This window comes from Nomascus leucogenys, chromosome 6 (assembly GCF_006542625.1).
Source record: "Nomascus leucogenys isolate Asia chromosome 6, Asia_NLE_v1, whole genome shotgun sequence".
Classification (NCBI taxonomy): domain Eukaryota; kingdom Metazoa; phylum Chordata; class Mammalia; order Primates; family Hylobatidae; genus Nomascus; species Nomascus leucogenys.
In genome coordinates, this window is record NC_044386.1 from 99,601,807 (window position 1) to 99,613,944 (window position 12,138).

At 39.2% G+C, this 12,138-nt stretch overlaps 1 protein-coding gene across 6 annotated transcripts in view; it reads left to right on the plus strand.

Moving 5' to 3' along the window:
- ZFAND6 (zinc finger AN1-type containing 6) overlaps positions 1-5,045 on the plus strand; it is a 77,418-nt gene extending 72,373 nt beyond the window's left edge. For 5 of the 6 annotated variants that reach the window (XM_003275408.2, XM_003275407.3, XM_030814890.1 and 2 more), the window contains one exon: positions 4,130-5,042. In XM_003275408.2, the coding sequence (XP_003275456.1) occupies positions 4,130-4,278 (149 nt within the window). In that variant the 3' untranslated portion in view covers positions 4,279-5,042. Of the gene's footprint in view, positions 1-4,129 lie in introns of all 6 variants that reach the window. The other variant, XM_003275409.3, reaches the window with a different exon arrangement.
- Positions 5,046-12,138: the final 7,093 nt, after the last annotated feature.

Consider the following 12,138-nt stretch of genomic DNA (forward strand, 5'->3'; position numbering starts at 1 on the left):
TATTTCTTTAGTAGAGACAGGGTTTCACCACGTTGGCCAGGCTGGTCTCAAACTCCTGACCTCAGGTGATCCGCCCACCTCAGCCTCCCGAAGTGCAGGGATAATAGACCGGAACTGCCATACTTGGCCGGTTTGGTAATTTTAGAAAAAGGTTTGGCTTAAAAAAAGTCAAGATAACAGGAGAAACAGCTTCTGCCAAAAAAGAGGCAGTAGGTTCCCAGACTACATTAAGAAAGTTCCCAAACTATATTAAGTTGTTGGAGAAAGAGTATCTGCCTGAACAAATTTTTAATGCAGACAAAAGTGTCCTATTCTGGAAGAAAAAGGTCACAAAGATCTAAGGAAGAAAAGTGAATACTAGGACTTAAGGCAGGAAGAGATCGTCTAACTTTACTGTTTTTGCACAAATGCAGTTGGGTTTATGATCAGGACTGCCCTTACCTATAAAGCTGCTAACCCGAGTCTTGAAGGGAAAAAGATAAACACCAGCTGCCAGTCTTTTGGTTGTACAACAGGAATGCCTAAACAATATGAACCCTTTTTCGTGATTGGTTACATTAATGCTTTGTCCCTGAAATCAGAAAGTACCTTGCCAGTAAGGGACTGCCTTTTAAAGTTGTTGGGTTTTTTGTTTTTTTTTTGAGATGGAGTTTCACTCTTGTCGCCTAGGCTGGAGTGCAGTGGTGCACTCTCCGCTCACTGCAACCTCCTCCTCCTGGGTTCTAGCGATTCTCCTGCCTCAGCCTCCCTAGTAGCTGGGATTACAGGCATACTCCACCATGCCCAACTAATTTCTTTGTTATCTTTAGTAGAGATGGGATTTCGCCCTGTTGGCCAAGCTGGTCCCAAACTCCTGATCTTAGGTCATCTGTCCACCTCGGCCACCCAAAGTGCTGGGATTACAGGCACGAGCCACAGCTCCTGGCCTAAAGTTGTTTTGATATTGGACAATGCCCCTGGCCACCCAGAACCTCATGAGTTCAGCACTGAAGGCGTCGAAGTGATATGCTTGCCCCCAGAGAAGCATCTCTAATTCAGCCTCTAGGTCAGGGGTCATAAAAACCTTTCAGGCTCATTACACATGGTACTCTATGGAAAAGATTGTCAGTGCTATGGAAGAGAACCCCAATAGAGGGAACATCATACCATTCAAGATACCATTATTGTTTAGAAGAAGATGTGAAAGCTCTCAAGCCTGAAACAAAAAATTCTTGCAGGAGAAAACTGTGTCCAGATGTTGTGCGTGACTTCACAGGATGGAAATCATGATAGAGATTGTGGATATGCAAGAAAGGTTGGGGGTTAAGGATTTCAAGATAGGGATCTTGGACACATTCAGAAGCTAATAGACACCAAACCAGAAGAATTAACAGAAGATGACTTGATGGAGATGAACTGCTTCCAAACCACTGCCAGACAGTGAGGAAGAAGACATAGAAAAAGAGAAAAAGCAGTGCCAGAAAATAGATTGACGCTAGACAGTCTGACAGAGGGATCTGATTATTCAAGATTGCTTTTCACTTCATTTGCAACGTGGACTCTTCGGTGATATGAGAACTAAAACTAAAGCAAATGGTGTAAGAAGAATTGGTACCATATAGAAACATTTTTAGAGAAACAAAAAAGCAGAAAAGTCAGAAATTACATTGTATTTCCATAAAGTTACACCAAGTATGCCTGCCTCTCCAGCCTCCCCTTTTTTTACCTGCTCCACCTCTGCTAACCCTGAGACAGCAAGACCAACCCTTCTTCTACCTATTCAATGTGAAGACAAGGATGAAGACTTTTATGATGATCAACTTTCACTTAATGAATAGTAAATATATTTTCTCCTCTTTGTGATTTTCTTAATAACATTTCCTTTTCTCTAGCTTACTTTTTTATAAGAATACATTATATATTAATAATATACAAACATACAACACAAAATATGTGTTAGTCGACTATGTTACCAGTAAAGCTTCTGGTTAATAAGCTATTAATAGCTCAAGTTTTGAGGGAACATAAAATTACACATGGATTTTTGACTTGTAGAGGGGTCTGTATGCCTAAATCTGGCATCCTTCAAGAGTCAACTGTACTGTGGTTAGTTGGAAAGTAGCTGCAGCTATAGATAGTTAAAATGTATTGTTTACCATGTGCCAGGCATTGTGCTGAATACTTTGCATAAAAATTGGACTTACAGAAAAGAGTAGATAAGATTTTGAGCAGAGCTTTGCTTTAGGAAGATTATTTCTGGTTAAGGATTGGTTTGGAGATGAAAAAGAAAGGAAGTTAGAGTTTAATATCAAGGATGCTTCAAGATCAGGCATGGTGGCTCACGCCTGTAATCCCAGCACTTGGGAGGCCAAGGTGGGCGGATTGCTTCAGGCCAGGAATTCGGGACCAGCCTGGGCAACATAATGAGACCTCATCTTTAAAAGAGAAAATTTAAAAAGATGTTTCAGATTTGCCCATACCTTAGCACATGTATATTTAAAGAATACAAACATGGCCCAGTGTGGTGGGCTCACGCCTGTATTCCCAGCATTGGGAGGCCAAGGTGGGAGGATCACCTGAGGCCAGGAGTTCAAGACCAACCTGGACTACATAGTGAGACTCAGTCTCTACAAAAAATTTTAAAAATTTAGCTGAGCATGACGGCATGTACCTGTAGTCCCAGCTACTCAGAAGGCTGAGGTGGGAGGGTTGCTTGAGCCCAGGAGGTTGAGGCTGCAGTGAGCTATGATTGCGCCACTTCATACCAGCCTGAGTGACAGAGTGAGACCCTGTGTCAAAAAAAAAGACATTTTAAAATATACATATTTAATATTAAAGATAGCCTTTCTAGGGCTGGGTGTGGTGGCTCACGCCTGTAGTCCCAGCACTTCAGGAGGACAAGGCAGGCGGATCACAAGGTCAGGAGATCTAGACCATCCTGGCCAACATGGTGAAACCCAGTCTCTACTAAAAATACAAAAATTAGCTGGGTGTGGTGGCGTGCACCTGTAATCCGAGCTACTCGGGAGGCTGAGGCAGGAGAATGGCTTGAACCCGGGAGGCAGAGATTGTGGTGAGCCGAGATCGTGCCACTGCACTCCAGCCTGGCGACAAAGTGAGACTCCGTCTCAAAAAAAAAAAAAAAAAAGTAAAAACGGATAGCCTTTCTAAATCTCACAAACCCTCAGACTTCAGGATTCGAAGGGTGAGATTTAGTAATCTTCATCTTGTCCAATCTAATACAGTGTTGTTTGCTTCATTTTTCATTGATTATTATGAAGTTACAAATAAGTCTTTGAAGTTAAAAATGTGGCAATGGATGTTAACATCAAATATTAATGTTTAAAATATTGATTCCTATGCTCCATTTCCAACAATTGTATCATACCATAAAATTCTAATTTGGGGGAGCAGGACCAGTTTTATATAACGACTGGCTGCACCCATTACATCTCGATTTTGGCTTTAACTCCGGGCATTTTCTTAAAATTCAGTAGCATTTATTGTGTGTTTTACCATATGTTCAGAATTAAATTCATTCCTCATTTAATCCTTACTTATTATTATTCCAAAATTACAGATGCAGAAACTCAGGCTCAGAGAGGCTAATTTGCCTTCATTAGTAAGTAGATTCACACTGAGGCAGTCAGACTCTAGATCCTGTGCTCTTTACCGCTCAACTGCAGTACAGTTCACATCTCCATTGGAGGTTAGCAGAGAAAAGCAAATATCGAAGCTGTGTTCTTCATTAACAGTTCTTTCAGAGGTATTATTTGATCTTTCTTAAATAAATGCCAAGATTGCCTTCTGACAGTAGGCTTATTCTCACATTGTAGTGTTTGGATTTGAACAATGTTTTACATTTTCAACCTAGCAACTGTGTTTTTTTTAAGAAGTAATTGTTGCCATATCACAGGTGAAGAAACAAGCTCAGAGGACTTGCTCTAGGGCAAACCTACGTTTGCAGATAGGAACAAGAAATGAAGCTCTCAGATAGTAAATAAGAATGTAGTTTGTGAGACAGTGTATTTAGAATGATTCTTTAGTTTACATTGCTGCCCTAAATATATTGTGCTGTTCAGTATTAATTATGCTGAAGACCTTAATATTTCATCCTTCAACTCATGTATGTGTATTACTCCATTTCCAGGGTTTGAATGCCGGTGTGGAAATGTTTACTGTGGTGTACACCGTTACTCAGATGTACACAATTGCTCTTACAATTACAAAGCTGATGCTGCTGAGAAAATCAGAAAAGAAAATCCAGTAGTTGTTGGCGAAAAGATCCAAAAGATTTGAACTCCTGCGGGAATACAAAATTCTTGAGCATCTGCAAACTAAAAATTGACTTGAGGTTTTTTTTTCCTAGTCATTGGGAATGTAGAGCAGTGTATCTTGCATGTCATCGGAAGAATAGATTTTTGTTTTGGTTTTGTTTTGGTTTTGTTTTGAAAATGACTCTGAACATTTATTTCCATTGCAATTTCTGTGGCTGAGAAGACTTAAACTTTACAAGTATTATCCTTTTAAGATCATTTTAATTTTAGTTGAGTGCAGAGGGCTTTTATAACAAACGTGCAAAAATTTTGGAGGGCTGTGATTTTTCCAGTATTAAACATGCATGCATTAATCTTGCAGTTTATTTTCTCATTGTGTATGTATATATCGCTTTTCTCTGCAGCACGGATTTCTCTTTTAATAATGCCCTTTAGGGCACAACTAGTTATCGGTAACTGAATGTATCTTAATCATTATGGCTGCTTCTGTTTTTTCATTAACAAAGGTTATTCATATGTTAGCATATAGTTTCTTTGCACCCACTATTTATGTCTGAATCATTTGTCACGAGAGTGTGTGCTGATGAGATTCTAAGTTTGTGTGTTTAAACTTTTTTTTGAGCGAGGGAAGAAAAAGCTGTATGCATTTCATTGCTGTCTACAGGTTTCTTTCAGATTATGTTCATGGGTTTGTGTGTATACAATATGAAGAATGATCTGAAGTAATTGTGCTGTATTTATGTTTATTCACCAGTCTTTGATTAAATAAAAAGGAAAACCAGAATGCTCCCTTGTATTACTTTTTCTCTTATTTCTTTCTGGTAGTTAATTTTATTTTTTGGTCTTTTTAGTTTTCTACTTTCCTAATTTTGTAAGAGAACTACCATTATTTATCTCGCATCTATTTGTGACTAAGCTTATGATCATAAATTGTAATTTTGTATTCCTCTGAGTTGAAGACCTGAGCATATCTTCAAAGGCAAGCACTCCTCTCTGTTACTTAAATGTATTTTTTAGTCCTTGTCTGATTCCCTTTTCTACACTGTCACACTCAGTTAACATCTAATAGAAGCTTTTTCCTGTAGGATTGGAGAAATTTTAAGAGTATAATTCAAACTGCAGGGCAATTGTAGAATTGCGGAGTAGAAAGACCCTTGAAAGATCCTGTGGTTTTCAAATGTGTCTGGTAGCCAAACATTTTTAAACATGAAATGTCATATAAAACAGATGAAGGCAATAATTTTACAATATAAATTTCTCAGTTTAAAATTATTTACTTACTTGCATGTTCTGTTTAAATAAAGGATGGTTTAATTATCAAAATCTGTAAATTGATCACATTAATGGATTATAAAGAGAATAAACCGTTACGACTGTCTTAATAGATTCAGGTGAAGTAATAGAATTTAACACCCATTCGTGATAAGAAAAATTAAACTTGATAAATTACGACTAGAAAGGAATTTCCTTAAGCTGATAGTTCTATGTGAAATCAACTAGCCAAACAAACACAAAACCAAGCATCAACTAAAAAGAGGAAAACTTCCTTTTAAAGTCAGAAACAAAGATGACTGCCTACTATTACTGATTACTGTTCAAAGTTGTGTTGGAGATTATAATCAGTGGAGCAAGACAAGACAGAAAAATGATAAGAAAAGAGGTAGCACTCATTATTTGCACATTATTGTTTTTATAGAAAACTTAAATCATTAAATTACTAGAAATAATAGGGTTTAGTTAGGTAGCTAGATACAACATTAGTTTTTAGAAGACAGTTGCATTTCTTTACACCAGTTACCTAGAAAACCAGGAAACACCATTTGACAATAATATCAGAATCTTAGTTACCTAGGAAATTGACAATATATGTTGATGGCCTCGTCAAGAAAGAATTCTAAAACATTAAGGGATAATAGGAACTCAGGAAATAGATGTTAGTGGATAGGAAGACAGTATCAAAAAATGTCATTTGTCCCTCGATAGGCATAGATTCAAGGTAATCCCAATCAGAATTCCACTTGATTTTTTTTTTTCGTGGAGCTTGTTTAGTTGATTCTAAAAGTAAAAGTTAAAAAGAGCAAAAGGCTAGAACATTTCAGAAAAGAGCAGGGAGACAGGGACTTGTCCTGCTAAATGTCAGGACTTACTGTGAAGCCTTGTTAGTTAAAATAGCATGTTACTAGCTGATGGGGACAGACAGATACCTGAATTGAATAGATTGCCCAGAGAACTCTGCACGGACTGAACTTTGGTATAAGAGGGATGTGGCACATTGCATTCAGGAAAGGAGACTGTTCGATAATTAGAGCTAGAAGAATTGGTTTTCTGTATGGAAAAGGAAAAAATCCGTATGTTATGCCATAGGAAAAAAGTTAAGGACTTAAATGTAAAACAAAATTTGAAAACTGTCAGAGAAAAAAGATGGCTGCCTTAGGATAGAGAGACTTCTTGGCCAGGCACAGTGGTTAACGTCAGTAATCCCATCACTTGGAGGCCAAGGCGGGCAGATCACAAAACCTGGCCAAGATGGTGAAACCCCGTCTCTACTAAATAATACAAAAATTAGCCAGGCGCAGTGGCACAGGCCTGTAATCCCTTCTACTTGGGAGGCTGAGGCAGGAGAATCACTTGAATCCGGAGGCAGAGGTTGCGGTGAGCCGAGATTGCACCACTGCACTCCAGCCTGGGCGACAGAGCAAGACTCCATCTCAAAAAAAAAAAAAGACACAAAGCATACTATAAATGTATTATTAATGAATTTATCTATTAAAAGGATATTTTATTCTCTGAAACACATTAAAGTATCTTCAAAGAATGTGAAAAGACAAGTTACAAGGTGGGAGAAGTTCCACTGCAAATGAAAACTACCCATTCAAGCAACAAAAAATTAAAAATCTGTCAATATATAGTGTTGGCAGATAATCTATGTGTTCTCTTGCATTGCTGGCGTTAGTGGAAAGTGGTTCAATCCTTGAGAAAGTTCGATACTATCTTTTAAAGTGGAACTTTTACGTACCCAATAGTCCAGAAATTGCACTCCCAAGTGCATACCTAAGAAAAACTGACACATAGATAAATGGGAGACCACAGCCAAGAGCGGTGGCTCAAGCCTGTAATCCCAGCACTTTAGGAGGCCAAGGTAGGTGGATCATGAGGTCAGGAGTTTGAGACCGGCCTGGCCAAAATGGTGAAACCCCGTTTCTACTAAAAATACAAAAATTAGCCAGGCGCGGTGGCAGGTGTCTGTAATCCCAGCTACTGGGGAGGGTGAGGCAGGAGAATCTCGTGAACCCAAGAGGCAGAGATTGCAGTGAGCCGAGATCACACCGCTGCACTCTAGCCTGGGCAATAGAGTGAGATTCCGTCTCAGAAAAAAAAAAAAAAGATAAATGGGGGACCACTACACGAAGTTTTATAGTGCTGTTTACAAAAGCAAAAGCCCAGAAACAAGTCAAATTCCCAGTGAAGAAGAGTGGATGAATATAATGTGATATATTCATACACCGGAATAATACACTGTAACCAAAACTACTGATCCATAGTGACACAACAAAATAGAAGTATATTATGCGAAAAAGTCTTCAAGTATAGTAAGCTTTAGAAATACAGAAAGAAGTACAGTATAGTAAGCAAAACTAGTCTCAAAATATGCAACATGCTCACCTATAAACACTTTAAAATACATTTGCATGTAATAGATTTTTTTTTTTTTTTTTTTTTTTTTTTTTTTTTTTTTTTGAGACGGAGTCTCGCTCTGTCGCCCGGCTGGAGTGCAGTGGCACGATCCCGGCTCACTTGAAGCTCCGCCTCCCAGGTTCACGCCATTCTCCTGCCTCAGCATCCGGAGTAGCTGGGACTACAGGCGCCCGCCTGTATATTTAGTAGAGACGGGGTTTCACCGTGTTAGCCAGGATGGTCTGGATCTCCTGATCTTTTGATCCGCCCTCCTTGGCCTCCCAAAGTGCTGGGATTACAGGCGTGAGCCACCGCGCCCGGCTGATTTTTTTTTTTTTTTAATAAGATGGAGTTTTGCTCTTGTTGCCCAGGCTGGAGTGCAATGGCACAATTTCAGCTCACCACAACCTCCACCTCCTAGGTTCAAGCGATTTCTCCTTCCTCAGCCTCCCGAGTAGCTGGGATTACAGGCATCTGCCACCACGCCCGGCAATTTTGTATTTTTAGTAGAGACGGTGTTTCACCATGTTGGTCAGGCTGGTCTCGAACTCCCGACCTCAGGTGATCTGCCCTCCTCGGCCTCCCAAAGTGCTGGGATTACAGGCGTGAGCCACCACACCCAGCCAATAGATTTTATGTGAAAAGAAAGCAGGATAATGATGATGAAAAAATTCAGAACAATGCCCTTAGATGAGAGGTGGCAAGGGATGCGCTAGTAAGTGGTACTATATGGTCAAAGCTCCAGTTTTCTTGGGGTTAGTAGAGTCAGGATGCTTATATTCGGAAACTAAAAGAGGCCATGTATGAACCAATGCTGAGAATGTCTTGAACCAGGGATTATGATTAATCCAATATTCTGTACCTGAAGTCCAAAGTATCAAAAGAAGAAAGTTAATTATAAAGCTGTTTTGATGATCACAGTTTAGAACTCGAAGGTTATGCAAGGAAAGGTATTGAATCAGCATTCAATGTGTATTTCTTTTTAAAATTGTCCCACACAAAAAACAAACATTCACAGTCTTCCAGTTTCACTACACCTAAATACACCGTTAATCGAGTTTTCTCGTACTTCAGTCTTCCATACTAATTTGTCTGGGATGTTTGTGCTGAAGTCTGGTGCAAAGTGTCCTCTCCCCTAGTTATCCTACAATGCTAACTTGTACTGCACAGTGCAGTCTTGAAATCATTCCTTTACTTCAAGCACAACTCAAAAGCTGTGTTTTTTCTAATGTGAAAACAGTTTCTACTAAACTGACAATGGCTATACTTCCCCTTTCTCATAGTTTCCAGAACATCTTGCAGAGACCAGCTCGGTCATGGAGACCCTAACCCAGCGGCACTAGAGGAATTAAGACAAAGACACAGAGTGCAGAGTGGGAATCGGGGCTGACAGCCTTCAGAGCTGAGAACCCTAAACAGAGTTTGACCCACATATTTATTGACAGCAAGCCAGTGATAAGCATTATTTCTATAGATTATAGATTAGCTAAAAGCATTCCTTATGGGAAACAAAGGGACAGGCTCTGGCTTGTTATCCGCAGCAGGAACATGTCCTTAAGGCATAGATCACTCATGCCATTGTTTGTGGTTTAGGAACGCCTTGAGCGGTTTTCTGCCCTGGGTGGGCCAGGTGTTCCTTGCCCTCATTCCGGTAAACCAGCAACCTCCAGCGTGGGCGTCATAGCCATCACAAGCATGTCACAGTGCTGCAGAGATTTGTTTATGGCCAGTTTCTCATGGCCTGTTTATGGCCAGATTTGGGAGGCCTGTTCCCAGCAACATCTAAACAGATATTGTTGGGAATTTAGGAAAGCATACTTTGTTGTGGTGTCTTTTTAGGGACTGGCTTCCCGGCCATTTTTCCTTTTTATTAGCACATAAGCATCAAGATTAATTCAGAAGGCCAGTAGAATGGAAAGTCAGAATGTGGAGATGGGAGACAGAAGGTAACCAATGAAAGATGTTAACATCTGGAATGAAATCAAAGAATCTACATAAAGACTCTTGAAACTTATAAGCAATTATAGTAAGATTGCAGGATAAAAGGTTAATACAAAAAAAAAGGTTAATATACAAAAGCCAATTGCTTTGCTATATACCAGCAATGAAAAATTTGAATTTAAAATTAAAAACACCATTCACACTGGGTGCAGTGGCTCAAGCCTGTAATCCCAGCACTTTGGGAGGCCAAGGCAGGCGGATCACGAGATCAAGAGATCAAGACCATCCTGGCCAAGATGGTGAAACGCTGTCTCTTCTAAAAATACAAAAAGTCAGCTGGGCGTGGTGGCATGTGCCTATAGTCCCAGCTACTTGGGAGGCTGTGGCAAGAGAATCACTTGAATCCGGGAGGTGAAGGTTGTAGTGAACCGAGATCACGCCACTGCACTCCAGCCTGGCGACAGAATGAGACTCCATCTCAAAAAAACAAAAAACAAACACACCATTCACATTAGCACCAATAAGAGGGAATGCTTAGGTATAAATCTAATAAAATATGACAGATCTATGTGAAGAAGATGACAAAACTAATCAAGGAAATCAAAGATCATTTCAATAAATAGCTATTTCATTTCAGTGCTAGGAAGACTCAATATTGTCAGTTCTTCCCATGTTAGTCTATAAGCTCAATGTGATTTCAGTCAAAATCCTAGCATGTTATTTTGTGGATAGCAACAAAGTAATTCTAAAGTTTATGTGGAGGGGCAAAGGCCCAAAATGGCCAATGCGATATTGAAGAACAAAGTCAAAGACTGATGCTACCCAACTTAAACACCTACTATAAAGCTCCCATAATAAAGACTGGTATTTGCTGAATATATCAGAGAGCCCAGAAATAAACCAACACAAATATAGTCAACTGATCTTTGACAAAGGAGAGAAGACAATTCATGGAGGAAGTCTTTTTCATAGGAATACTTTTTCAAGCAGTAGTGATCAGCTGTACATTTACATGCATAAAAAGTGAATCTAGACACCTTGAACCTTTCACAAAAGTTAACTCAGAATTTATCATAGACCTAAATGTAAAACACAAAAACGTAAAACTTAGAATATAAGAAATTCAAGGCAACCTGGGTTTGGTTTCGATTTTTTTAAGTAAAACACTAAAAGCATAACTTGCGAAAGAAAAATTATTGATGACTTGGACTCTGTTAAAGTTAAAAACTGCTCTGCAGAAGCTGCTGTTAAGAAAATTAAAAGACAAGCCACAGACTTGGAAAAAATTAGCAAAACACATAAAGGGCTTCCATTTAACATATACAAAAAACTCTTAAAGCTTAATTGTATGAAAACAATCCAACCTAAAAATGGGCAAAATATCTGAACAGATATCTCATCAAAGAAGAGACACTGAGAGCAATTAAAAAAAAAAAAGTCTGCAGCCTCAGCTACTCAGGAGGCTGAGGCAGGAGAGTCACTTGAGGCCAGGAGTTTGAGTTTGGTCTGGGCAACAGAGTGAGACCCCATCTCTAAAAAAAATTTTTTTAATTATTTAATAAAGTATACTTGGTTAAAAAACAAAAGTGTCCATACAAAAACTTGCACACTGACATTTTAGCAGCTTTATCCTTAATTGCCAAAAATTGGAAGCAACCAAGATGTCGTTCAATAGGTGAACAAACAAACTATGGAACATTTATACAGTGAAACAGTATTCAACAAAAATAGGAACTTTCAGGGCAGGAAAAGACATAGAAGAAACTTAATGCATATTGCTAAGTGAAAGAACCCAATCTTAAAAGCTACATACTATATGATTCCAGTTATATGACATTCTGGAAAAGTCAAGACTACAGAGACAGTAAAGAGATAAGTGGCTGCCAGCAGTCCAGGGGATGAATAGAAGCAGCAGAAGGGATTTTTGGAAATTAAGAAAACAATCTCATTTACAATAGCTACCAAAAAACCCCCAACCAAACAAAACACTTGGGAATAAATTTAACCAAGGAGGTGAAGGACCTGCACACTGATAACTAGAAAACATCAATGAAACAAATGGAAGAAAACAGAAATAAATGAAAAGATATGGCCAGGTGCGGTGGCTCAAGCCTGTAATTCCGGCACTTTGGGAGGCCGAGACAGACAGATCACCTGAGTCGGGAGTTCGAAACCAGCCTGCCAACATGGAGAAACCCTGTCTCTACTAAAAATACAAAATTAGCCAGGTGTGGTGGTGCATGCCTGTAATCCCAGCTACTCTGGA